The sequence below is a fragment of the Carassius auratus genome, chromosome 21 (genome assembly GCF_003368295.1).
Source record: "Carassius auratus strain Wakin chromosome 21, ASM336829v1, whole genome shotgun sequence".
Classification (NCBI taxonomy): Eukaryota; Metazoa; Chordata; class Actinopteri; order Cypriniformes; family Cyprinidae; genus Carassius; species Carassius auratus.
The window spans coordinates 4,646,635-4,673,515 of record NC_039263.1 but is presented as its reverse complement, the minus strand read 5'-3'; the positions used below and the strand labels follow the sequence as shown (position 1 = coordinate 4,673,515).

Genomic DNA, 26,881 nt, shown 5'->3' with positions numbered 1-26,881 from the left:
TCATTGCAATTTTTCTCTGAGAAACTCCTGTCTGATATTGCTCCACTATTTTTCGCCGCAGCATTGGGGGAATCGGTGATCCTCTGCCCATCTTGACTTCTGAGAGGCTCTTTTTATACCCAGTCATGTTGCCACTTGACATAATAAGCTGCAAAGTGGTCCTCCAACTGTTCCTTGTATGTACATTTAACTTTTCCGGCCAGTTATTGCTACCTGTCCAAACTTTTTGAGCCAATATTTGGCATAACATTTAAAAATGTCTCACTTCCAACATTTTATATGTTATCTATATTCTATTGTGAATAAAATATAAGTTTATGAGATTTGTAAATTATTCCATTCCTTTTTTACTCACAATTTGGATAGTGTCCCAACTTTTTTGGAATCGGGTTTGTATATTATATTATATTATATTATATTCACCAGTTCAGTTTTTTTGTGTATCTGTGAGTGAGTCTTTGAATCATTCAATCAACCGGTTCTTTGAAAACACAAGAACAAAACACCATGGCTCATTTTGGAGTAGCACACCACTCGTAGTATATCTGCCATATCATAAGCTAGTCCTGTCTTCACTGGGCCTGTCTGTTGTCTCACAGCACCATGCATCCACTCTGGACCTCCTCACATTGTGTTGCGCAGGTAAACTGGCATGTTAAACGATTTCTGCCCTCAACTGCGATTGTGGCAGCTCTTATCTGCTGATAGCGATTTCGCTTGCTACTCAGGACTCGAGGACTCATGTGGATCAGTCAGTCGGTGGCACTACATAATAGTAATATTAAATACTTTATGATTTATCTTGAAATGTTACATCTGCAAGATATCATCTGCTATTACACAGATTAAGGCCCATCAGAATAAAATGTGGTGGATGTGTTTGATTCTTCACATGCAAAAAAAAAAAAAAAAAAACATAATAAATGTCATATTTACCTGTGCACTTCAGCAGAAAAATTCTAAATGAAATATAGATGAATCCTTAAATCTATAAAACTTGTTTTTTCTTCTTTTTTTTCTTTGTACTTTGATTAATAGACATCACAGCAGCTGTTTATTGTTTAGTTTTTTTAGCTGCTATTACTTTAAGAGCTGCCACTGCTGAACGTGACGCGTATCTGACATGCATCATGTTTTCTCTCAACTCTTTTGACCTTTTCTGACCCACTTCAGGGCGGAATGAACTCAAGTCTCTGTTAATGAGTTGAGGAGTTGAATCTGATGTGTTAGATGAGTGAGACAGTGCTGGGCCACAGAATTCAGAATCACAGCTGTTCCTCTCATCGCCCTCTTTCCATCTCATAATGTTTGTTTCTGTCTAATCTCTTCTCATTTCTCTTCCAGAAAAGGAAGTCCAGTTCCAGCACCCAGCTGATGGTGAGTGTGAAACAGGCTGTGTCCTGTTGACAATCTGCCACAAACTGGCAACCTTTAAAGACCGCAACCCAACAAAGTGCAAAACGTGGATGCCATGGAGCTGGACTTTCTTTTTTTTCTTCTGTTATTGATGTTACATCACATTTGTAAAGCTGGTGAAGATCTGACTCATTTATTGTTGCAGGATCGAAGCTGCTGACTTGAAATCCTCTGATTTTCACTAATTCTTTCTTTCTTGAAGGCACAGCCGGTCAACTCTGATTATGTTTTATGTGATCTTGGCCAATAAAAATACTGAATCTTAATGTGTCATTAATAGGAATCGTCAGAGAGTACCAGCACCACAATTGAGGATGAGGATACTAGAGGTGAGACTGTCTGTCTGTTGGTCTTTTTCTGGTTTTAGGGACTCAGAGCATTACACATTTCCTCCAGTTTCTGACACACCATAGCAGGAGCTTCCTGTCAACGAGGTTCATTTGAATTAAAGGGAGAGTTCAGCCTAAAATGAAAAGTTGCTGTTAATTTACTCACCTTCAGGACATCCAGGATGAACAGAGTAGGTGACTTTTATCTTCAGTAAAACAGTTTTAGCTGAAACTGTGGTCCTAGGTGATTCATAAAATGCAAGTCAACAGCTACCGGTTTTAGAGAATGAAAAAAAAAGCTTATCAAGGAACACAAAATTAATATCTATGGCTCCTGACGATATGTTAAAGGTCCCGTTCTTCTTGATCCCATCTCAAAGTTCAATGCCAAGCGAGATATTTTATTTAACAGAATTTGCCTACATCGAACGACCCGTTTGGACTACATCCCTCTAGCTCCTGCAGTAATGACATCACTAAAACCGTTTTTTGACTAACCTCCGCCCACATGAACACACAAAAAGCGGGCGTGGCCTTGTTGCGCTCCGACGGGGAAGAAGGAAGAGCTGCATTTGTGTTTGTCGCCATTTCGTCGAAACGCTGTTATTTTAATCTCAGAGTCCAATCATCTCTGTTTGGGCTTCCCAGGGACGCTGTACATGGAGATCAATGGTTACAATTTATGTTTAACTCGGTTCCGGAAAATTATAATCCACATGTAAAACTATGTGCAGCACATTTTGCTGAGGACAGCTTTCTCAGTCTCAATCAGTTTAATGCCGGATCCGCAAAAAGATTATTCCTGAAAGATGGAGCAGTTCCCTCTTTGTCTGAAGAAGGCGTTGTTTATGGACCACAACCGGTAAGTGTATTTTATTATTTAAGTTGTAACAGTTTCTGTAACTTATTGCACAAAGGGCAACGCTGTTTAGCTTTGTTAACTAGATCTTAGGGCTGTGCAAAAAAACAAATGCGATTTTCATGCGCATCTCGTCAGTAAAAACGCTCCTGTGACTATAAATACATCTCCTGCACATGCTCCTGCCCACTTGCTTCTCAAAACTACTCCAATCAAGTTTCCAGTAGGGAAGCCTGCGCTCAGCTGCCGTCGAATCACAACACAGGAACCGCTGGCCCAATCAGAACTCGTTACGAATTTCTGAAGGAGGGACTTCATAGAACAAGGAAGACATCAGCCCGTTTTTATGACAGTGAAAACAGCGCTATACAGATAGGTGAATTGTGTGAAAAATACTGTTTTTTTACACGCGAAACATGAACACATGTTATATTGCACACTGTAAACACAATCAAAGCTTCAAAAAAGCACGAAAAACGAGACCTTTAAAGCCTTATGAAAGAACATTATTGGTCTGTGTGAGAAACTGAACAATATTTTATATACATTAATACCTGTAAGCCAGCGCTTCAGTCAGATGCTTGGATGGATATCTGGTGGAATACGAATGAATCATTCTTTTGAACCGGTTCTTTTTAGTGAACAGTTCACTAAATCAGACTGAATCCTCCTCTTGCACAGACAGATTGTTTCACTTCATAAGACCTCCATATATTGTCAGGAGCCACAGATATTAATTGTGTCTTGCCTGTATTTGCTTTTTTGACTCTCAGTGAATTGCAGTAATCTCCTTTACTGTTCTGCTGAAGGAAAAAAGGCACCTATACAATACATTGGATGGCCTGAGGGTAAAATAACAGCAAATTTTAATGTTCAAGGTTCAACGTTTAGTAAATTTTTTATTTTATTGTTTAGCATTTTTGGATTAATTATTGGATTAATTTTTGAATTAAGCACATTATTGTTTATTCTGATGTTACACTTATTTACCATTATTGGTTAAGGAATTATTTTGTCAAACTTCACTAACATTATAAGTCAATTAAACAATTAAAAGCCACAAACAAACAGACACATTTATCATATTCTAAACCTCTGAAACAACTTCTAAATCGCTATCTTTGCAGTGAGGAAGCAAGAAATCATCAAAGTAACTGAGCAACTCATTGAAGCCATCAGTAATGGAGATTTTGAGAATTACACGTGAGTTTGGGACAGTTCATTTTTCATCCGGTCTTTCACCATCCACATATGAATGTACTGGCAACAGTGATAACATTTTTTTTCTTTATCATCTGTAAAGTCCTGTTCACATCACTATAACTATGATGTTTTACTAACCATTCTCATGAGAATAGCGTCCACACCACAACGATTAGGAAAATGACAGAGTGGAATGAAGTCATTGTAATCATTTAAAGCAGCAGACAATACAACTACAGTGCATTTTCTTTAATGTATTTTTTGTGCAATTTATCTTAAATAATTTGGGGTGGATTTAAAGTAAGTCTCTGAAGTAATTTGAAGAAGTCTCTCTGAGGCAGAATTCCTGTCCGATATGCATTACGTAAAGTTCACTGTATGACAGCAGCTAAGTTGATCGGGGTAGGTGTGGACATTAATAAAACACAATCTAATAGGAGAAAGTTTCTGGCCATAGCTGTTTCCCCACCACAGAACCTGATCAGGAACAAGTTATCATTCCATATATTCCTCACAGGAAACTTGTACATTCCTGCTTCTCCTCTCAGTCTGAATGCTGGTGTGCCTGGTTCCTGGCTAATTATGAAATAATGTTTTAAGAGCTCCTCAACCAGCTATCATCAAAATAATTCATATTTCCTAGGATCGATAGTCAAATTAAAGTGGGTATATATCACCATCACCATATTCAGAGACCAATAAGATAATGTCAAGGCTGATATATTGTTAATATATTATTATGATATGTTATGTGTGCAGGAAGATGTGTGATCCCAGTGTTACAGCGTTTGAGCCTGAGGCCCTGGGAAACCTGGTGGAGGGGCTGGATTTCCATCGCTTCTACTTTGAAAACTGTAAGATGCCATGTGTACCTGTTTTCTGATTTCTGACAATTAAAAGCAAAATTTCAATTAGCTTCTGCCTAATGCTATTTTACAGCATTAAGTCTTTTTAATGCTGGTTGAATATTAGTTGCTATGAAATCTAATTTCAGCAACTGGATTAAAAAATAAAACAAGGTAATTGCAACTTTTCTGACTTTATTTCAGACTTTATTTCCGAGAATTGCGTTTACATCTTGCAACTCTGGCTTTATTACTCACAATTGTGAGTTTTACTTTATTTCTCAGATTTATGAGTATATATACATATATCTCACAATTCAGATTTTTTTTTTCTTAGAATTGTGAGATATAAACTCTGATTTGTGAGAAAGATTTATTTAAGACCAGGCATGGTTTTTATACAGAAAATATGCAAATAGTTGATACTGTCTGATCCAAAATATGTGACGTTTTCTAAGTTGTTAAAGCAGAAAGTGATGTGGTGTTTAATTGTGACATCCATAAAATGGTTTGGAATTCATTTGTTCAAAACAATACAGAAAAATATGAAAATGTCCAATAAAGGCTGCCTGTTCATCTTTTGAATAATTTAAATACTGTACCCCATTTGTCCAAAATAATTGTTAAATGCAACTTTTGTTTTAAGGATATATTTATTGTAACTTACAGAAATTAATGATTTATGCACTTTAAAAAAAAGTAAAATAAATGATTATAAATACATTTAAAAAGCAGCTCAGTTTATATAAAGGAATTTTCCTTTTTGATTTGTGCATTGTGTTTTAGGAATGTTGTATCAATCGTATCCAAAGATAAACTACAGTCACCGACAGATTGTGTGCATTGCATTGTCAGTTTCTATTGGCTGTGTCATTTGTTCTTTAAAAATCTGTTTTGAGAGGTAGCACATGGTAGCACTATCCCAACTAACAAAAATGTATTTTAAGAATGTTTTGCTAAAACATTACAGTACAGACCAAAAGTTTGGAACCATTACTATTTTTAATGTTTTTGAAAGAAGTTTCTTCTGCTCATCAAGTCTGCATTTATTTGATCAAAAATACAGAAAAAACTGTAATATTGTGAAATATCATTACAACTTAAAATAATAGTTTTCTATTTGAATATACTTAAAAAAAAAAAAAAAAATATTCCTGTGACGCAAAGCTGAATTTTCAGCATCATTCCTCCAGCCTTCAGTGTCACATGTAACATCAGTCCATCACATGATCATTTAGAAATCATTCTAATATTCTGATTTATTATGAGTGTTGGAAACAGTTCTGCTGTCTAATATATTTGATCAATAAAAGGTTAAAAAGAACTGCATTTATTCAAAATAAAAATAAAATTATAATAATATATATTCTAATAATATATTTTCTTTACTATCACTTTTTAGCAATTTAACACATCCTTGCTAAATAAAAGTATTGATTTTATTTTAAAAAAAGAAAGAAGAAAAAATTACAGACCCCAAATTACTGACCAGGAGTTTATATTATTACAAAATATTTATATTTTAAAAACATAGCTTTTTTTTTTTTTCTTTTTTTTTTTACATTTATTCATCAAAGTATCCTAAAAAAGTATCACATGTTCTGAAAAAATATTAAGCAGCAGAACTGTTTCCAACTTTGATAATGAATCATCATATTAGATGTGATGTGATAATGATCCTAAAAATTCAGCTTTGCATCACAAAAATAAATGATAACTTAAAGTATAATACATTTAAAAACAATTATTTTAAATTGTAATAATATATCACAATATTATATTTTTTCTATATTTTTGATCAAATAAATGCAAGCTTGATGAGCAGAAGAAACTTCTTTCAAAAACATTAAAAATAGTAATGTTTCCAAACTTTTGGTCTACTCTGTACTGTATATGGGTTCTGAAAAAAAAGAAAAGTTTGAACAAAGGTTTTATTAACGTTACTTAAAGAAATGTTGCTCATTCATTTGATTGTGGCACCTCTATAGCAACCTAGAGATATATTTATGAAAAGCTGATTTTTAAATGATATTTTTTAACAGTGTGGTCGAAGAACAGCAAGCCGGTTCACACCACCATCCTGAACCCTCACATCCACCTGATCGGCGAGGACGCCGCCTGCATCGCCTACATTCGTATCACACAGTATCTGGACACCAACGGGATGCCATGCACTGCCCAGTCAGAGGAGACACGGATCTGGCATCGTAAAGACGGCAAGTGGCAGATAGTCCACTTCCATCGCTCAGGCTCCCCGTCTGCCATCACTAAATAAGAGTCAGGTAACCAATCGAAAACTGAATTGTTGTTGTGAATATGATGATTGCAGAGGCAGATTCAACAGTCAATGTTATACTATCTTACATTAAAAAGGTAAACATTAAGACTAGAGCTTTTTGCAATTGTTGGGTGTCAGGACCAGTTTTTCTTTTCATATTGTAGTCACTTTTTCTAAACTCTTCACACAGTGTTGGTTTAACTGTGAATTATTTTGCAAAATCCATTCAGTGACTACATCGGTCCATGTTCGTTGCATTCATTGCTTTTTAAAATTTTTATATGAAAAACAGAAACATGAGAAAACAAGCTTTTTAGTAAAAAAAATTATAATAATTCTTGATTTTTGTCTTTTACACACGGGTAGACATGGATAAATAGCTTGCATTTTTATTTCCATGTGTGGGCGGGAATGAAACTTTCCCCTGATTGGTCAAGCAAAGATCACATGGTGCCATTGTCACGTCTCCTTCAGTTCCACACTACAGAAGTAATACTTTTTCAAATATCTGTACTGTGTCAGTAAAAATGCTCAAAAATACTGTTTACACCAACTGTGACACAAATAGAAAAATCCAACGAATAGGTTATTTGAACAGATGCACAAAAAAAATAATAAGCAGATTAAAAATAAACAAATCAGATTTTTAGGCCTGCTTTTCTATTTGCAATACACATTAACAATGTATGAGTATTGTAAAATGTGCTGGATTTCCTGCCGAATAGACAAGTTGATATTTAAAGAATAAAAAATAAATAAAAATAAAAATAAAAACAGAACTTACAAGAAACGATATTTGTAACACTAAAATCCCTATACATGTTTTAAGGAAACCACAATGCCTTTTAATATCTTTTCATTCTGGTGGGAGTCTATTCCAGTCATCTAAAGGCAAAAGATAACTTCAGGAAACGTGTTTGATAACAGTCATCATATATTGAATATCTGGTGAAGACTAAATAATATCTGTGAACACGCTGGACAATCCCAGTCCTGGACATCCTGCAGATTTCCATTTTAAATCAAACACACTGTAAAAATTTCAGGATTTCTTGAAGCTTAACCCCTCCAGGACCGGAATTTTCTAACATGCTCATAAAAACATTCCTCTTTAGACCTGCTCTGTATCATCTTGCACACTAACCTTACTTTCTTTTTCCATCCTAGTTGAAAATCCCCGAGTTGCAGGATCACTGTCTTGAGGATGTACAAGCTCCCAGCTTCTCATCTCATTCCTTGAACTTCATTGGCCCTCTGCTTCACGGTGTCATCACATTCACATTAGCATTTATTCTCATTGCTCAGAACACTTCTTAACTGATAAACTATGATGCTGTTGCAACCCCGCCGCGTGGTATCAATGTTTTGCAATCTTGATTATGTATACAAGATTAGCCACCATGTTTTCGACCATAAGTGCTACATTTGCAGATATTTGACACAGATGAGATATTTGGGAAGACGACTACATTCCAAAAGAGATCCTGTTTCCTAAAAACGACACGGATACCTAGTTTCTTTTTTCTTTTTTCTCCATTACTAGTCTTTTAATCTCTCTTATACACCTGTAATAAACTCGAATGTAATCTGATTGTTTATATATCTGAAACAAAGTAGAAGTGCTAGGTAAGATATCAACACAGCTTGTTCTCCACTGCCCGATTTCCAGACGATCGCCATTGGACATTTTCTACCGAGTTTAGCGAAGCACATTGAACAGCAGTGAATTTCAGTATACATTTAGCCCTTGAAATCAAAGCTGCATCTATGGCACAAAACACACACACACACACACAATCTAATGAACCCACATGATCCGCACTGCAAGAACAGATGGATCAAGGGAGCTGAGCAACCCACTCAACAAACTGTTGCTTAAAGTTAAAGTGGATGCTGATGGAGGCAGTGGAAGAGTTAAATGCATGTGAAAGCATCTTTCTTTCTGTCGTACAGGGTTTGAGATCCGGGTCTGGTGTGGTGTGCTCAGAGCACTTTGATAAAGTTCTTCCAGTAGAGCTGGTGTATTTGTTCTTCCTTTTGTATTTAGGATTCAGGGATTTGTTCTTTTTATCGCAAAAGGAAGTCTCTTGAAAAAGCTCTGTTTGATGCTTGTGCTTAACTTCTATTCAAACTCAATGGAAGCGTGTTGCTGGAGAGAGAGCGTTCAATACTCCGTGTTGACGTGTTTATCTACTGATGTCTTTTTAAGATGCTCTGTTTGCTTGATCAGTCTCACTGCGACGGTCAACCAATGCACATTCATATTAACGCGAACAATCAAAGTTATTTAAAAACGAGAAAGCGGACATTGCTGCTAACTCTATATAGTGATGCTCAAAAAGATTTGATATTGTATTCAGACTATTGCTGGTGAATATCTGTTATCTAAAGAGTGACTGCTATTCAGATCGATCTCTTGTCTTATCTAAACATTTGTAAGGTATATTAAAATGTGTTTTGCAACAGATTAATAATGCGTGTTCAGATTTAGGCTACTAAACAAGTTACATTTCTATTAGTAAAACTGTATAAGCTTAGTCAGATTTGTCAAATATATTGCTTCTTGTTTTATTTTGTAAAGCAAGAATGTTAACGTGATGATTGTATGCACGTTTTTTTTTTGTTGTTCGATTCGTTTTATCAAACTTTTTGCCTTGGCTGTATAAAAGCTGCTCGTCGTCTGGTTGAATCGTGTGATCATTGCTGTCAACAGACAACCAACTGTAAACTTTACTACTCTTTTTCTGGCTCTATTTCAACACTTTCAGGCTACTTGTGGCACATTTGACAAAGATCCGCTCTTAATATTGAATTTCTATTCAATCGTCATTACAGAAATCCAAAGTTTTCCTCATTATTGACCTCTTTAGAAAGACATTTAGACTTGAAAGAAATAAAATGCATGGAAACCTTTTCTATGTCTTCTAGTAATGTGGTTCATTGTAAACGGCTACTGAAAGAGAGTTGCTTTGTGGCCTGTTTTTGTCTTCTTTATCGTTTCAGCACAGTTTATGAAAGGCCTAACAGCATCTTTTGATAGTTTTTGACGTATGTGTTTTATTGAGGCATGCTGTTTTTATTGTCAAAAAGTGGGTGGGTAAGATATCGTTTTCTGAGTAAAATGTACTTTTTGCAGTTTGGCTCTAATGCAACCGGGCTTATAAATAAAAGTGCTTTACGAAGTCTTGTAGTTGTCATTGTGTACTCTGTTGGTGACCAGTTTTAAGAAGTGCATGTTATTATTGAAGTCAATGGGAAATGGGGTTTTGCTAGTAATTTTCAAAACTTTGAACCAATTGCTTCACAAAACGATCAACTTTTTGGTATTCTTAATGCCACATGCTGGTGAGGTCTGCTGGTAAATGCTGTAAAAGCAATGAAAAGTAAGCTCAAATGTGCATAAAAACACTTTTTACAACAGGCAATTGTTTTGTTGTGTAAATCTATTCATTGCAATTAAATAAGTACTCTCTGGGACTGTTGAGAGGTAGTCGAAAATGACCAATCTCGAAATGAATGTACTACATTTTAGTTTAATAATATCTTTTAATTAATATTTTATATTTTTGGAAAAGTTATAATGCATGCATTATATTTTAATCACTTTTTGAGCATTGACCCAAGAATGAAACTTCCCAATTTTAATTCTTGCATGCTTTTCAGTACAGACTTAAGTTTGGTCTCTTTTTAAAGAAGCCACTTCACAGATGATTGCTCAAATAAAATAAAAATACCAAAAATAAATAAAGGATAATAAATATGAAGAATGCACTAAAATACTATTCAATTTTAAATGTTTTAATGTTAAATATATTTTCCAAAACATGTTTTAGTCTAAAATCACGTGACAATCAAAGCCATAATGTAAGTTAGCTGTGTTCCAAATTTAGGGTTGATATCATGAAAAGTTAGCTTTCAGTAAGATTTTGTTTGGGTGCAGAACACAATATTTCCACTAGATGAAATGTGTTTCCTGTTGTTGAAAAACATTCTTATGAATAAATGAATAAACATGCAGTATACAATGATGTGGGGTGCCTAATATTTTCAAAAGACTGTAACACCTGTAACACAAATCATCATTTATAGGTTTAAGGTGCGAGTCTGAGACAAGAAAACGGTGTTTCCAAACCAAGTATAGGTCTCTGCAGAAAAGTAATGGGAGTAACGAGATCAGGGTGTTTTTAGACCGTGAAACCTGATTGGCTGATGTCATAGTGACAGTAGGTTAAGGGGTGGGGCTATATCTCCAGTCCATTGCCTACTGCCCTGAAATGTAGCATGCATTGTCTCATATTGGTGCATACTGTCCGTATAATGCTCATTGTGTTGCAAAATGTACCCAATTGTGCTCAAGCCCCAATAATTTTCTGCAAATAGCTACATTTCATCTTCTTTTCCCCCCTGGACTGAAGTCTGACACCCTATAGTAGTCAGACTGAGATCTATGTGACAAACCTCCTCTTTCCTAAGTGCTATGGGTTCTTTGGTGTCTCAAGGAAGACACGTGTTAGGAACTTTGCTTATCTTAATAACTTGGTCTAAAATCACTTTTTAATAGAACTGTATTAGTGTTATTTACATATATGGTCACACTTTATTTTAGGGTCCAATTCTCACTATTAACTAACCATTAACTATGACTTTTGCCTCAATTAACCCCTTATTTGCTGCTTATTAATAGTTTATACGGTAGTTGTTAAGTTTAGGGTATTGGGTAGGATTATGGATGTCAAGCATTATATGTACTTTATAAGCACTAATAAACAGCCAATATGTTAATAATACACATGCTAATAAGCAACTAGTTATTAGTGTGAATTGGAGCCTATACTAAAGTGTTACCATATATACCAATAATTAAACATTTTAACTGTGGTGGCTTAAATGTTATTACACATGTCAGGAATGCATTAACATCAAAAATGCTTTTATCTTTGTTGTTTTGAGCTATGGATAATGTGTGCATGTGATACTGGCTACAACAGTTAGATTTTTTTGCCTATTTTATTGCACATCACAATGGAAAGCTTTTTCAAGATAACATGCCAGGACAGCCAATTAGATATATAATACCAGATAATATATATATATATATATATATATAATCTGTGCAACTGGCTAAAATAATTCATAATCACCCCTTTTAAAAGCAGAATTTTTATATACAGTATTAACACTTCATACCTACATTATTTTCAATTGTTGTTGAATAATAAATGAAGACTTTTTCCCAGCACCAATCTAGAAAAAAAGTAATATTAGATGATGTAGATGGGAATGAGCACATTTTTAAAGAAGGATAATACACAAGTGGAACTCCAATCACTTTGGCAGCTTCTATAATGCAGCGTGGGTTTCGAAAGGAAAGGACATCGCAGATCCTCATGAGCCTGGATCAGTGCAGGTGTTTTGTTCTGGGTTCAGGCTCCGAGCTTCAGCGATGAGACGCTTGACTCCAACCATCCACTGACTGACTTCAGCAACGTGGTCCACCATCAGGCCTCTGTGGATCTCATCCGCTGCATCCCAGTTTTTTCTTTTCAGGTCTGAAACAAAGCACATCTGGCTATTTTTCTCTCCCCATTGGCCTAGGTATCTGGATTATAGGTAATAATGTAGTAAATCATGTTTAATTTCTTGCACAGACAGATTGTTTCGCTTCATAAGACCACAAAAAATATCATCAGGAGCCATGTGTGTCGTTTTTTAATTTTTGTGCCTGATCATTTTCACACTCAGTTTAAAGGGGCTTTTCCTCTTGCCGAACCTCAAGATGGCAAACGCGGTGACTTTCACGCTTAGTGGCAACACTTATATTCTGCTCTGATGTATAGTAGTGACACACAATCTCCTTTAGACAGAACCAGTGTGTGTGTGAAAGTGAACAACACTCTGAAGACTGAAAACGACTCACCTTGGGACAATCTATGCATCCTACGTTTAACCAAAGGAGAAAGTTTTCCACTTTTCCACATGTCCTCAAAAAGCTTCAGACGTCTTTCCACATCATCACAAATCTGTTTCTGAAAAACCATGAAACACAAGGTGACAACAGGAACAAATATGTCCATTTCTCCGCTCTGACAAGTCAAAATCAATAGAATGGCAAGAAAAAAAAGCTCTAATAACTATTTTTTTATAAGGTTTGGCCAATTACAAGGTGTGAGAATTATTTGCATGTTTTTTATGTTATGCTGTTGAGTCCATTAGCTCTATTTAGTGTTAGATATAATCTATTACAGTTTTTGTTGATGTTTTGATTTACATAAAAACAAATAGTTTTCTGCTTTTGTTAAATATAGTTAAAATCTTATAAAATCTGTTGTGTGATTTTATTTATTTTTGAGTTGTTGTTTTAAGAATAAAAAAAGGTGATTGTGACTTTATTTCACAACAAATCTGAGAACAAATCAGTCTTTTTCTCCTCAAAATTACACTTTAACTCGCAGTTCTGACTCTATTTCTCAAAACTGCGAGTTTATATCTTACAATTCTGTGAAAAAAAAGTCTGAATTGTGAGATTCATGATTGAAGTCGCAATAAACTTTTTTTTTTTATTTTTTTTTTTATCCAGTTGTGGAAACAGGCTTCCATAGTTTTTAAATAAATCTTATTTTATATCTATTTTTTTTTCCAGTACATTAACTTAAATTAAATAAAAGTGAAAAATGTTGCATTGTCAACTAGTTTTTTTTGTTTGTTTGTTTTATTTTACTTTAATTAACATTTATTTTAATTTAAAATTAAAATTGTTTTTAAGGTTTCAGGTTTAGTTAAATTATAATAACCCTGGTTCCATTTATTCGCAATAAAATCCTAAAATGGGTAGTTTCCTCCTTATTTTGAAACTATGCTAAACCATTAATCATTCCTGCTTGTTTCCCACTGGCTGAATCTTACAGGCTCTTGAACTATTTTCAACACTGACCTTACCTTTACAGTATGTCTGCATGCGTTCAGCGCTCCATAAAGTGGTTCTTGCACATCCTCAAAGGACGGCTCTGTGTCCAGCTCTGCCTCCATCTGTCCGTCGGAGGGAGTTTTGGGACAGACGGAGGGCGGGGTGCTGCTGTCCATCGGAGGAGGGTTCATTCCCCGGGGCGGCGTTGGCATCGCCACTGCTGCGGATGGCATCTCTGATCCAGAGCCTAGAGCGGGAAAATCAACCATTTACAATTCATTTTGTGTTCATATCAATTTGTGTTAAAGTGCTGTTACGCCACAGATGCATTACACAAAAATGTTATATTTTTTTGCACGATTTAATATTTAATATGCATTTTCTTTACAGATGCTAAAAAAAAATCAAATTCAAAATACACCCATAAGGAGGTCAGATTATATGCTCCGACTTCTCCAGAGCTTAAATGGTCATACGCTTGAACATTTCAGAAGAGAAATTTCCTAGGATGTCCATTATACAATAACAACACTTAGTAAAGCAGGGGAAATTTAAAACCTGGTGGTTCTGCAATACAAATGAATAGAGGTAATCTTAAAAAAATAAAAAAAAACCTTTATGATGATTTAGATTAATTTCTCAATCAATTCAAAGGCTTTGAAAATACGTTCCATACAGTTTGCCAAAAATGCATGTACTGTAAAAAGCTGAATCAAGATAGATGTTGATAAGATTGAACAGTGGGAAGAGCTTGACCTGTGAACTGCGGCGCGTGAACCCTCTTATTGAGAACATTTCGCTTTGGTCCCCCTGAATCCTTCTGCAAGCCGTATGAAAACTGCGGCGGGTCGTTCCACCCGTGCTCCTGATTACCTGTGCAGAAAACAACATCATGAGTGAGCGCGGATTTCTAAAGGTGTGCAAGGTGATTATAAGGGGTTACATTCATTGGCTATTTCTCTTCATTTTTCACATAAAGACAAAGCCAAGGCCCAAACACCGTGATCGCAAAGGTTTGACTGTAGACAACAGAGTGAAAATGTGATACTGGTCCAAAGCACATTTATGCGTCCAACTGGTAAGTTATGTGTGTAAAATCACAACTTTTTTTCTTTCACATTACAATGAGAGCAAGACTAATGTATCATGTGAATTACATTACTATATAGAATGTATATAGAATTATCGATTAAGCTAAAAAATAATTAGGATAAAGAAAGATCATGTTCCATGAAGATATTTTGTTAATTTATATAATAATATGCATTGCTGGTGACTTCATTTGGACAACTCTAAAGGCGATTGTTTTATTTATTTTATTTTGTTTGCACCCTCAGATTCCAGATTTTCAAATAGTTGTATCTCAGCCAGATATTGCCCTTACATCACTGTAAAATAAATCAAAAGTGTATTTCTGGGTCAAGAAAATAAACTTCCAATTTTACATTAGCCTACATTCAGGAAAAAGGCAAACACGGATGAAATTGTCTACTAGAAGTCAAAATGATTTAATTTAGATATATTTTAAATTAGCGTTAGCTGCCACGTCTCAGAGCATGAGCTGTCAGACACTGATGGTCAGTTAGTCTTGGGTTTATTATTGTTCTGTCGTCGTTTAAATGTCTTGAAAACTTCCGAATGAATGAAACCGACGAGCCATGAGCTTCAGCAGCTGTTTACTCACACGAGAATCACACGGAAGATTTACATGACACGTTTTATAAACCTGTGATATTATATCTATTAACTCTTACCTGGTTTTACAAATCTATCGCACATCGCAGACTAGACTCAAACATCAACTCTGAGGAAAAGTCTCTTCGTTCTGCTAGCTCTTCTTCTTCTTCGGATTTTAACAGCAGCTCGCATCCGTGATGCAGCGCTACTGCCACCTACTGGAGCTCGTTAACTCCTACACAAACAGCGTGTTACATTCGCACTATTAATGCTTTTATTAGGCAAAGTTCAGCGTTTTGCTGCCTTGTTTACCCACAGCATTTCAGTATGTTCTTTACTCCATGTCCTGTTATTCCTATGCTTCCCATTTCTTTCCTCATGTCATCTCTCCATTTCATCTTTTTTCTTATTCTGGGCACGACTGTCTCCTCTTTCCTGATAGAGTGCCATAAACAGTGCCATAGACAATAAGATTAACTGAACTCGTTTCCAAATCCTTAGCCATGCAACCATTTTTTTCTAATACAATCTTATTCCCTTTCATAAAAGTGTTTTACACAAGGTAAATATATAAATAAATAAAAAATCTAATATCAAAATCAGAGTGTGGTTGTGTGTGTTTGTTAAGAAATTTGTGCATGTGTGAATGGTAGTTTAAAAACAATTGACACTGCATAATATATATATATATCATAGATTTATCCAAGACTGTAATAATCCCTAATAAACTAATATTTAAATGGTTAATGTCAGTGAAAGTGGAAAAACATAATATGTATTTTTGATTATATATATACTTCTGGTGCACTTTTTTTAATTCTGACACATAAATCTAAAGAGGCTTGAACTGAATAACAATATTGAAAAGTGCCATCTAGTGGCCGTATTGTTATTTCTCATTATTAAATATGATTGCAGCTAACAACCCTCGTGGCATGTAAAGCACCGCGTACAATAACCAGTGCAACACAAAAGAAAATCTAAAACACAAGGACGTCTCCAGCGTTTTCAGGTTTATTCTGTATCTGAGGACACCGCTTCAGTGGTGGCTCTGGAGACTAAGTCAGCTCGGCTGGAGTGCATGCGTTTGTCTGCAGCTGTGGTGAGCGATCTTTGGCCAGTGACGGAGGTCTTGATGAGTACGCGTGGGTCAGCGCTCACCACTTTGCTGTTACTACCCTCGTCTTCCTCGTTCTCAGTCTCCTCTTCACTCGGGCTTTCCTGAGGCTTCAATGTCTCGGGGCTGAACTGGCTCAAAGGCCTTCCAAGGATTCCAAAGCTAAAGGCAAAGCAAAGTAGATACAATCAGACACTGGAGACGAAACCATCACATGCTATTCAACCATCGCATGATCAAGTATTACCTCAGAGACCTCAGCTGCTCTTTAAGCTGCTCTTTGAGCTCCTCCATCACCGCCTCTGAATCACTGTCTTCAGTCGAGGGCACTTGAGGACCTCTGGAGCGCTCAAACAGGTGAGGGGCCTTTTCTTGTGGAGTCGGCAGCAGAGACACCATCAGCGGGGAACGCTGGGTTATGATTTTGTTCAGGGGAGGAAGACGGTTTGACTTCCTGGGTTAAATGTCAGGAGACAGAGAGAGAAGACTAAATCTTATCTTAAAGTTGCTAGCACACAATAGTGGAACATGTTGCATCAAATTACTTCCACCACTTCACAAAGGCATGAAAGAACCTAATTATTGTATGCATACATAACATAAGGTGCATTTTTCAAATAAATTAAGTGTTACTTTTATTGTATTTATTATTATTAATATAAAAAAGAATTTCTACACATAATACAATATTTTACAAAATTCAAACAGTACAATAAAAAATGTAATATTTGCAAAAAATGTGAAATTATAAATGAGGACTAACATTTTAAATATTATATTGTTTAATAAAAATTTAATATTTTAATTACACAATTCAATATTCTAAATATAATATTATTTAATAGTAAAATATTTATATTTATCAATCAAAATAATATGAAATCATTTGCATTATTCATAATAATTTATTTTAATTAGATAAACATTATTAGACTGCATTATAATGTCACCCAGTTTTCCTGTGTTTGTCAGACTATGCCACTTCCTTCCTCACCAGGTATTCAGTGATGTTTGTCGGGAGTTCAGAAACTTAGACGGACTCTTCTGGGAACTCTCCTGGTCTTTCCATTCATTTTTGGATTCATTCGGTGCAGGGTTAAACACGTTTGAGCCAAACAAGCGTCCGATCTCCATCCGAATGCCCTTTAGGCCCCGCCTCTCAAAGGTCACCCATGCAGCATAGCTGTAAAATCTGAGGAGACACTGAGGAAGAGCAAACACACACTAATGGATTCATGGGAAAGATACTCTTAGGACTGAGATTGATATTGAAATACATGATATTCAAAGATCTCTATTTAACTTTCGCATCTTCATGAATCACAAATGGTGTCCGTGCACAAACCTCATTTAGTTGCATGTCACGGTCAATGGATGCGTTTAAGGACATCCTGATTCTGTTGACATAAATCACGCATGCTCTCATCCATCACATCGGTCATTAAAGGAATATTTCACCCAAAAATGAAAACCTCACCCTCAGGTCAAAGCTGTAGGTGACTTTTTTTTAATTAAATCAAACAGTAAAGAATATTTAGATTTTAAGCGGCTGTTTTCAAGAATAAATAAAAAAGGAACACAAAATGAATACCCCTGGCTCTTGGTGATATATTGAGGCCTAATGAAGTAAAAATGATCATTGTGTGCAAGAAACTGAACATTATTGTATCACCTGTAATCCAGAGCCTCAGGCAAAAGTGATAAAGCTAAATGAATATGGGTCTATGGATGCTTTTCCGCATGGCGCTCAGTGTGGAAAGGCCTTTAGATGTGTAAAACATCCATGTTCACATTCACGATTTCACATCATTTTTTGGTGCTTTAATTGAAACAGTTAATTGAAAAAAGCCTTTCCGAAAGAACCAGTTTGTGTAAAATAACATAATTTCCCTGTTCCCTGAAGCCCTGGATTACAGGTAACAATGTTGTAAATAATCTTCAATTTCTTGCACAGGCCGATTGTTTAGCTTCATAAGACTTTAAAGGTACAATAGGAGATCTTGGAAATGGAAAAGGCTAACATTAGCCTGATAGCACTGATAGCGAACATCACAACCTCCCTGCGATCACCATCCAAAGCCACGCCCCCGAACGCATTCATGCTCACAGACCAGAATACAAGAGACAACATTACTATAATAGGCTACATCAGCGGTTCCCAGTTCCAGTCCATTTTTTTTCCAAAGTGGAGTAAACCCCAGCTTGCTCAGGGAGTAGAGAGCAATGAACACGGTGTAGGGATCATATCGATTGGAACACAGTTCATTCACATAGCTCGCGTTGGTCATCTAAATCAGGTGTGTTAACTAAGCGAGACATGCAAAATATGTGCACGAGTAATGTGTCATGTGTCATTAACCAGTGAGAAAACGCTAAAAGTACTACAATTCCAGGAAGGAAGATCAGGTTGTTGATGTTTGCCTGCCATTCTGCATAGGGTGGGGGAACGCGCTGATGACGTGTCCTGTCTGCGCGATCCGGGTGTGCAGAGGTATGCAGATCCATACGTTGACAGGCAGGTAGGAAAGCCAACACTCAGACCGAACGTTTTGATTGGACGTACATGTCTTGGTCCTATGCCTTCCACAGAATATATAATAAAATACATTTAGACCACTCAACTTAATGATTGCTATCGGAATGTGAAGAGACTTTCAACTAGTATAACAAAAACTTTTCTGAAGATAATCCCCAATTGCACCTTTAATATATATCATTACGGGTTTTACATTAGTGTTCCTTGATATGCTTTTTTTATGCAAACGATAGCTTTCATTTTCAGTTTCAGCTCAAAATGTTCTGTTCTACTGAAGACAGAGATCACCTACATCTAGAATGGCCTGGGGGTAAATAAAAACAGTGCATTTTTGTCTGAACACTCTTTTTAGGACAGCAAAAACACACATATTTTATATGGCAGATATGCTATCAGAAGATGTTCAGACCTGTCAGAAATCTGGTGCTGATGAGGGAGCAGCTTAAGCTGCAGACTGAAGTAACAGACGGCAAACTGCCTTTGTGCCAGCTCCAGTTTAGCATTCATCTGCATCTCAGAGTCACTGAGTAATGATGGCCCGCTGGGAAAGCAAACGTCACAGACGAATGAGATTAAAAAGAGCTGTGACAGGTTGCTGAATAGGTTTCAGTAATTAAGCACTGTTCCTTTAATAATCTCATGCTTTTAAACAAGGCTTCCAACCCAGCTCCAAATCCAAACTCACGCTATGACAAACGTCGGTTTCTCCTCCAGAGCTTTCTTCTCAAAGTAGCAAGAAAAGTAGAGCAGGAGTTTGGCGAGAAGCTCATCCAGCTCTTTGCTCCTGTGAATATTTTGGACAAAAATACTTGGAATCAATCAGCGGCGCTAATATAACTACAACTAAAGGAGTAATAAATGATGTATAAACATGTAAAAGCCATCCTCAAACAGTACTAAAACAAAAAACACATAAATATAAAACTCACTTTAGCAGGGACAGAAAACGTGGAGGAATGGGAAACCTGTCGTTCTTGTGTAGCAAACAGACTGCTGCCACTGTAACACATTAAATGTACATTAAATTTATGAGGAAAAGACCATTTTTAATGGCTCATGTTGTTTTCATTATATAGAAAAGTGCATGGACCTACATTTAACATCCTGAATTGTGACGCATTCCATTAGTGAGCGTTTTAATGAGGTCTTGAAGGCTTCCAGTTGAGCGGGACGCACCGTATTCCTTTGAGAAATACATCAGAGTAAATCAACTGCTCAGAAAAAGACCTCGTGCATAATGACCATCTCGAACAAGACAGAGTACGTTTGCCACTTCTCCAGAGGCTTCCTGGACTGCTCTTGGGATTTAGACGTATTTGTTTTCTTCTTCTCTTTCACCTCTTCTTTGGCTTCGAAACTGCAAACAAAAGAAAACTGAAGTAGTGATTGATAAAAATGGGGGGGGGGGGGAAGGCGAAACCAAACCAAACGCAGACAGACTGTTAAAAACATCATAGCAAAACACTAGTTAATAAGACCATGGTCAGTTTTTACCGTATGAACTCCAGGGTTTTTGTTTCATCGTTCCAGTCCCAGCGTCCAGAGGAAGGCATTGTTATCTGTTATGCAATAATTGTTACAACGTTAATTTTCTCTCTTGACCATATTAGACTATGGTCTCCTTTTAACATTTAACATTTTAAAAATAACAAAAAGAATGCTTTACTTTAATAAGCTGATTTTCTTTTTAGAGTGAGGGATTTGTCTGTCCTTATTACTGTTACAAATATTACGTATTAAATGTTCATAATATACAGTATAACTTTACATAATTATTTGGTTCTGTATTTTACACTAATGAGACCAAACAAATACATCCAAACATACTGTACATATCTTGCTAAAACTAATTTAGCAAATAATTACATTTATTTTCTCTAATAATATGTTAAATGATCGTCATGTACATGCTAAACTCATAACTAAATGTTACACATGATCCATAAGCGCATATCTCCGTGATCTTTCATCTACAATTAAGTTAAACACATCAAATAAAGTTAATCAAACCGGGAAAAACAGTAATTAGCGTGCGAACGGCAGTTTATTCTAACACACACTCGGTCTGTTCATATTCATATCGCTGAAATAGTTTACTAGAACAGTGCTGAATACATAAGTATGAGTTCCTACCGGTTCAGAAGGCGATTTTGCCATAACTCACTCAAAATAGATTCACCGTAAACTTGTCCCGTAAACTCCGGAACTGGAGGCATCTGCGGTATCCTAGCGACAACCGGTGACTGACGGCAGACGGGACTACGTGTGACGTTTCTGCGGCAAGCCACGCCCACCACGCACAAATACTTATTGCTATGAACCCTATGAACCCGACGCGTTTGCAAAGCTGTCACTAAACTGGAAAATGTAGGTAACATATCTGAAATCTTATCAGATATTACAGTGTGTGTGTGTGTGTGTGTGTGTGTGTGTGCGTGCTACAATGCCACAAAAGTGACATCAAGATATTTGTTTTTAAAGTTACGTTTAACCTTAGGGTTTTATTTAATTTTAGAGTCAGAAAAATATAGTAATAATGTGACACTTTTGGCATGAACACATTTTTTGGTTATGCAGGTTGACTAGGTGCTTCTGCACTGAAAAAAAAAAAAAAAAAAATCCGACCAGTTACAATAAGTATGCATATTACAAGTCTCTAGGTCATTTAATCTTAGTATTGACCTAATGGTGGAAATGAAGGGTTTTTCATTTTCCTGTTTTGTGCAGCTCAACAGTCTATACTCGGGTCTTTCCATAAGATTATTATAAGACCATAATGATTAGCCTGTTTTTCACCTCCTATTTATATCAAACAGAAACAGTTTTTCCACTTGTTTTCTTAATCACTGAGGTATATTTGATGTACAATATGAGAAGAAATATACTCAGATTTTTTATTCTTCATGATGCTACCAAAATTGTTGCTGCATCTACAAAGCCAGGAAAAATAATAAAAATCACAAAGGAGGAATACACGTTTGCAAACATTTAAGTTATAAAGTGTTAGCTGCCATAGTTAAAAAAAAAATGTAGAGTAAAAAACTAAACGATCTGCTACAAAAGAATCACAAAATGATATACAGTAGCATTATTTTACAAAGTCATCATTATAAAGACAGAATGCATAGGAGTATAAAGAAATTTTGCTCATCTTGTTAGCTCTAAGTCTAATTACAGGCGTTTTGAATTTCAGGTTTATATGTTAGGCCAAACTGCTCCATCAGCTGCCTCTGAAGCTCTGGATGCAGGTCTTCATTGTTCAGCTGAAAAGAAGAAGCTTTTACTTCCTACGTAAATACAACAGTTATGTCGTGTAACTGATCATATGCATTGACAAGGCATTGCTCTATGGTTGTATACGATGCTGTGGGAAGATAATTTTGAGCCGTCTTTAGTAAAATTGTGTAAAAAATTGTGTAAAAGTACACAGTACTTTTACTAAACAAAATTAAATTGAATAGTGCATAAGAATGCCAATTGGGACACACCTATACAAAATGTTCGCATTTTACTTCATTCTTTTACACCTTGACAGCCAGTCAAAACAAAAGTCCGGCCCATTTGTGATGCTCTCTGCCGTGTTAGCATAAACACAACCCTGAGTGAGGAGCAGCAGTCTGCCATTACTGTTTTCTTGCTGTATAACATTAGCTGCTTGAAGATATACACTGCCAACGCTAAAGAGGCATTACAAGTGTTGTGTTTTGGGATGTACCAAGGAACATAGGAGTCTCCATAGACTATTGCCGAAGCTTGAGCTCTTGAAGCTTCGTCCTCTTCTTGCATTTAAAGGGACAAGCACAAAAAAGGTAGCCATATTAAAGGGGTCATGTGACGTTGCTAAAAAGAGCATTATTTTGTGTGTTTGTATTTGCTGACCAGATCGACTCAGCGGAGAGGAGTTCAGTTTTATCACTGGTGCGGGAAGCTCTGCTTAGACACACAGAAGAGCAGAGAAACTCAAGAAAAGTGAAAAAGCATGCATGCATATATGGGGTGCATAGATAAACAATGAAATGGATTGACTGATTCATGAAGTCAATGATTCTTGAAGCCAAACAGAGGTGTCATCAGTAGCTTGTTTATTGACATTTCTTCATGCAACAGGTTAGATGAAACATAAAACACAACAATACAAAAAAAAAAAAAAAAAAATCATTCCAGAATGCAGGACTTTCAAGTGTGAGGTTATATACGAGAGAGTAACACAAAACAACAACTTCATTTCATTTATTAATTTCTTTTTTTACCTATTATTGAGTGACTTTGTTAGTACAAGTATAATATGCCCTTGAAATGCTTCATATGGTCGTTTTGCCCATGCATTTATTTGCCCTGTCTCTTAGCCGAATCCTGCAGTGTGGTAGCAATGCGAGACACTTGCAGCAGCAACGCCTGGTGGTTCTCCACGAGGAGGCTCTGAAGACGAGCCAAGCTCTGGAGATGAAGAAGCTGCTGCTCGCCTTGGTCGCTCGTGGCCCGCAGGACCTTCAGGATCTCGGCCTGAACGCTGGCCACCTCCTTGTTTTCTTGCACCATCTGATTTAGGATCTTCACCATTTCGCCGTACCAGCCCCTGCTCTCCTGTTCTTCCTGGATTAGCTGTGCGAGCGAATGCTTGAGCTCATCCAGTCCACAGCATGGTGAAGACGGTGACACCTCGGGGGTTTTCTTGCTGGTGTCAGGGGCCGAGCTCTTATCCAAATGACTCATTGTCATATCATATGGGCTGTTAAGTTCTTCGTTTGCTAAAGGGAGCACACATATAGCAGGCTTCAAAATTTTCCCCTTAAACAAGTTATATGAATGTATGTCAGGGTTCCTCAAAACCAAACACGGATAGCCACTGCCACCTGAGTTTAACTCCAGTACTGTCATCACCTGAGGGACATAATCAGGAAAGAGTAGGTAAGTTTGATCATGATTTGAGCCAAACTCTGAAAGCAGTGGCCCTCCAGGACGGGATTTGAGGAGCCCTGAATTTTATGAAATGATATGGTAGTGGACATTAAATACTTTTGGGAACACATTTTTGTTCGGTGGTGTGACATTGTAAAAAGCAAAAAGCATCATTAGCTAACTATGCTTGTTAGTTAAATTGAACTCTATTGGAAATAACGGAACTTGCAACCACAGTTCCTTTTGAGAAACGAACCCCTGAACAGCATTTTACATGTCTTTTGTTTTTTTGTTTGTTTTTTTGTTTGCATGAGTTTTTATGACCTCATATATAAGAAGCAGTTCAACCAAAAATTCCATTCAAGGTATCAATGAGTTTGTCTCTTAATGAGGACAAAAATAATGTAGATGGAGAAATGTAGCATTGCATAACTTGCTCACCAATGGATCCTCTGCAGTGAATGGGTGCCGTCAGAATCAGAATCCAAACAGCTGATAAAAACCTCACCCATTCACTGCAGAGGAGCAAGTGATGCTGATTGAGACAGCTTAACATAGCTAATTTTCTGCTCCACAAATGGAGGAACGTTCTGTGGTTTTGGAATAACATGATGATGAAATATTTTTTTTTTTATTTTGGTGAACGATCTCTTTTGGAAGATATCAGGGACTGCAATGTATGCATACAGGCATACACTTTTTATTAGAGTCTTGACATTTATGGATATTATGCATCAACAACATATACTAATAGTGTGTACATCACTAAAAGTGTAAGGTATGGATGGGGGTTGTGCAAAATGTAAGGCCGTTTCCAGCATGAAGTGTGAAAAAGCAGATATTGCGAGAGCTTATATGAACAGAGTCTTGTCATTTTTTTGAAGAAGGGGCCTAAACAGTATTTTTAACTTTAGAAAGGGGAAACGAGAGAAAGGCTTTACATGAAGTGGGGAAATGTCTGAAACATTGTAGAAGCAGCCCCTTTGACTGCATGGGTCCCTCAGGAAACACATTGCACAGCCACATCCCAGGGGTCTGTTTCCCATTCACACTTTCACTTCTGCTTTGTGTCGTACAGGACACACCATAGCTAGACAGGACTGGTACAAAGTCAGCCATCAACGCCACAAATATAACACACCTGTCTGAAAAACCTTTGATTTCCCATGCATACCGTTGGGTTTGTGCTCTTATACATGACGTGGTGCAACAGTTAATTAATGCACGGGGTTATTGTTGCAGAATAAACATTTGAAGACTACTTGACATGTACTTGCTAAATTATTTATAGTCAGTTGAATGTGTGTTAGGGAACCATCAAACTAAAGTTTACTACAAGACTTCAAATCAAGAGAATGTCTATTGCTGTGAGAAGGAGGTTAGTAAATTAGAATCCAAATTTAAATTAGATTTAAAATTTTAAAACCTTTTTATGGACATTTGAATTAAAAAATTCAATTGAAAAGACAATGTTGATCCTTCCCAAAAAAAATGTCACTTTAGGTGGCTTTTATGTACTTGCATGGAAAATAAGTACAATGTAAAAACATGTATTTACACAATAAGTGCATTGCATTAAATTAATAATTCCAATGTAAGTACATAGAAGGCTATCTAATATAAAGTGGGACCAAAAAACAAAGAAAACTGAAGTGCTTATTGAAACAATAATAGATGTATATATAAAACTACCACATATATAGAATCAATTCTGTTAGTTATATGAGAGAGATATCTGACTTGAGTTAAGTCGATTAATAAATAAATAAACAATGGTACAAGGCACATATAAAAAATATAAAAGTTACAAATATTATTTTTTTGGCCTTTCACAACTAGACATGAAAAATATATTCCCTGTAGGCAAATGCTTTTTGGCAGTTAAGTGTATCTGAGTGATTCCTTGGCTATGATTTGATTTCTTGATGAAGATGCAACACGCAGTTGGGAACAGAAGGACTAATAGTACACATCTATATAAAAAAATAGCATAGAGGAAAGAAAGGACTTACCTTCGGCCATACAGGGCAGAACAGCAATGAAGAGAGCGATACAGAGCATCCTTCTGTTCATCTTTGTGACTTATGGCCGGTAAAAACTGTGGTCTGCTAATCTGAAACACTAAAGGACAACTGGCTTAGGTGTGATGACACCATTTACTAAAACCTCATGCATTTTAACTTCCTCTCCAGACTTCTGAACCTTGTGCCCACTGAGAGAGCAATGTCGCTTTTCTAAATTATTTCTTTCCACACGTCGGATGGTAGATCGATTTCAATGAAGAATTATTTGCATTTTTTAAAATTAGCTTTCACATTTTATGTAATTAAATAAATTCCCCAAATATTTCATCTTTGCTGTCATAAAAAAAATAATGCAAATATTGTAACTGTTTTCAAAACAATGGCAGAAGGAAAAAGGATAAAAGAGTAAAGAGATAGATTATGGGTCTAAATCATTCTGCAAGCAACTACCAGTATACCAGTTTCTTCAACACAAACCTCTCTTGTATTTTACTAATGCAAGAAGTTAAGGAAATTGGTGTCCAGTCAGATTTTTCAAATGCACAGAATTTGAGATCTGAGGCTTTTCTCATTTCAAAAGTTACAAAACACAAAGCATATTGTGATTTATTAGATGGGTGATGCGCTTAAGGTCTGTTCATTAAAGGGATGATTCACTTAAAATGTAAAATCCTGTCATTAATTACTCACCCTCATGTTTTCCAAACCAGTAAGACCTCGTTTCATCTTCAGAACACAAATTACGATATTATTGATGAAATCCAAGAGCTCTCTGACCATCTATAGACAGCAAG

The 26,881-nt window shown here is 36.3% G+C and overlaps 3 protein-coding genes across 7 annotated transcripts in view; 1 reads left to right on the top strand and 2 right to left on the bottom strand.

Annotated features, from left to right (window-relative positions):
- Window positions 1-10,115, top strand: part of LOC113038291 (calcium/calmodulin-dependent protein kinase type II subunit alpha) — a 39,795-nt gene extending 29,680 nt beyond the window's left edge. The window contains exons 14-19 of one of the 2 annotated variants that reach the window (XM_026195603.1): window positions 1,345-1,377; window positions 1,697-1,745; window positions 3,732-3,807; window positions 4,567-4,661; window positions 6,695-6,934; window positions 8,098-10,115. In XM_026195603.1, the coding sequence (XP_026051388.1) occupies window positions 1,345-1,377; window positions 1,697-1,745; window positions 3,732-3,807; window positions 4,567-4,661; window positions 6,695-6,927 (486 nt within the window). In that variant the 3' untranslated portion in view covers window positions 6,928-6,934; window positions 8,098-10,115. The remainder of the gene's footprint in view (window positions 1-1,344; window positions 1,378-1,696; window positions 1,746-3,731; window positions 3,808-4,566; window positions 4,662-6,694; window positions 6,935-8,097) is intronic. The other variant, XM_026195604.1, reaches the window with a different exon arrangement.
- Window positions 10,116-11,843: 1,728 nt separating this feature from the next.
- Window positions 11,844-15,707, bottom strand: sra1 (steroid receptor RNA activator 1). Its single transcript, XM_026195602.1, has 5 exons — window positions 15,589-15,707; window positions 14,591-14,707; window positions 13,867-14,081; window positions 12,848-12,956; window positions 11,844-12,479 (listed from the first exon to the last, which is right to left on the bottom strand). Exons 1-5 carry the CDS (start codon window positions 15,611-15,613, stop codon window positions 12,316-12,318), a joined length of 630 nt encoding a protein of 209 aa, XP_026051387.1. The 5' UTR covers window positions 15,614-15,707; the 3' UTR covers window positions 11,844-12,315.
- Window positions 15,708-16,506: 799 nt separating this feature from the next.
- On the bottom strand, window positions 16,507-26,269 carry ppp1r36 (protein phosphatase 1 regulatory subunit 36). Of its 4 annotated transcripts, none has more exons than XM_026195598.1 (12): window positions 26,076-26,269; window positions 21,298-23,912; window positions 20,659-20,723; window positions 20,429-20,521; window positions 20,259-20,347; window positions 20,094-20,163; window positions 19,850-19,948; window positions 19,574-19,705; window positions 17,974-18,025; window positions 17,623-17,831; window positions 16,876-17,082; window positions 16,507-16,790 (listed from the first exon to the last, which is right to left on the bottom strand). In XM_026195598.1, exons 2-12 carry the CDS (start codon window positions 21,319-21,321, stop codon window positions 16,526-16,528), a joined length of 1,305 nt encoding a protein of 434 aa, XP_026051383.1. In that variant the 5' UTR covers window positions 21,322-23,912; window positions 26,076-26,269; the 3' UTR covers window positions 16,507-16,525. The 4 variants fall into 4 exon arrangements, with proteins under 4 accessions (XP_026051383.1, XP_026051384.1, XP_026051385.1 ...); XM_026195599.1 differs by having other exon boundaries at window positions 16,885-17,082; XM_026195600.1 differs by having other exon boundaries at window positions 21,329-23,912.
- Between the last annotated feature and the right edge of the window lie 612 nt (window positions 26,270-26,881).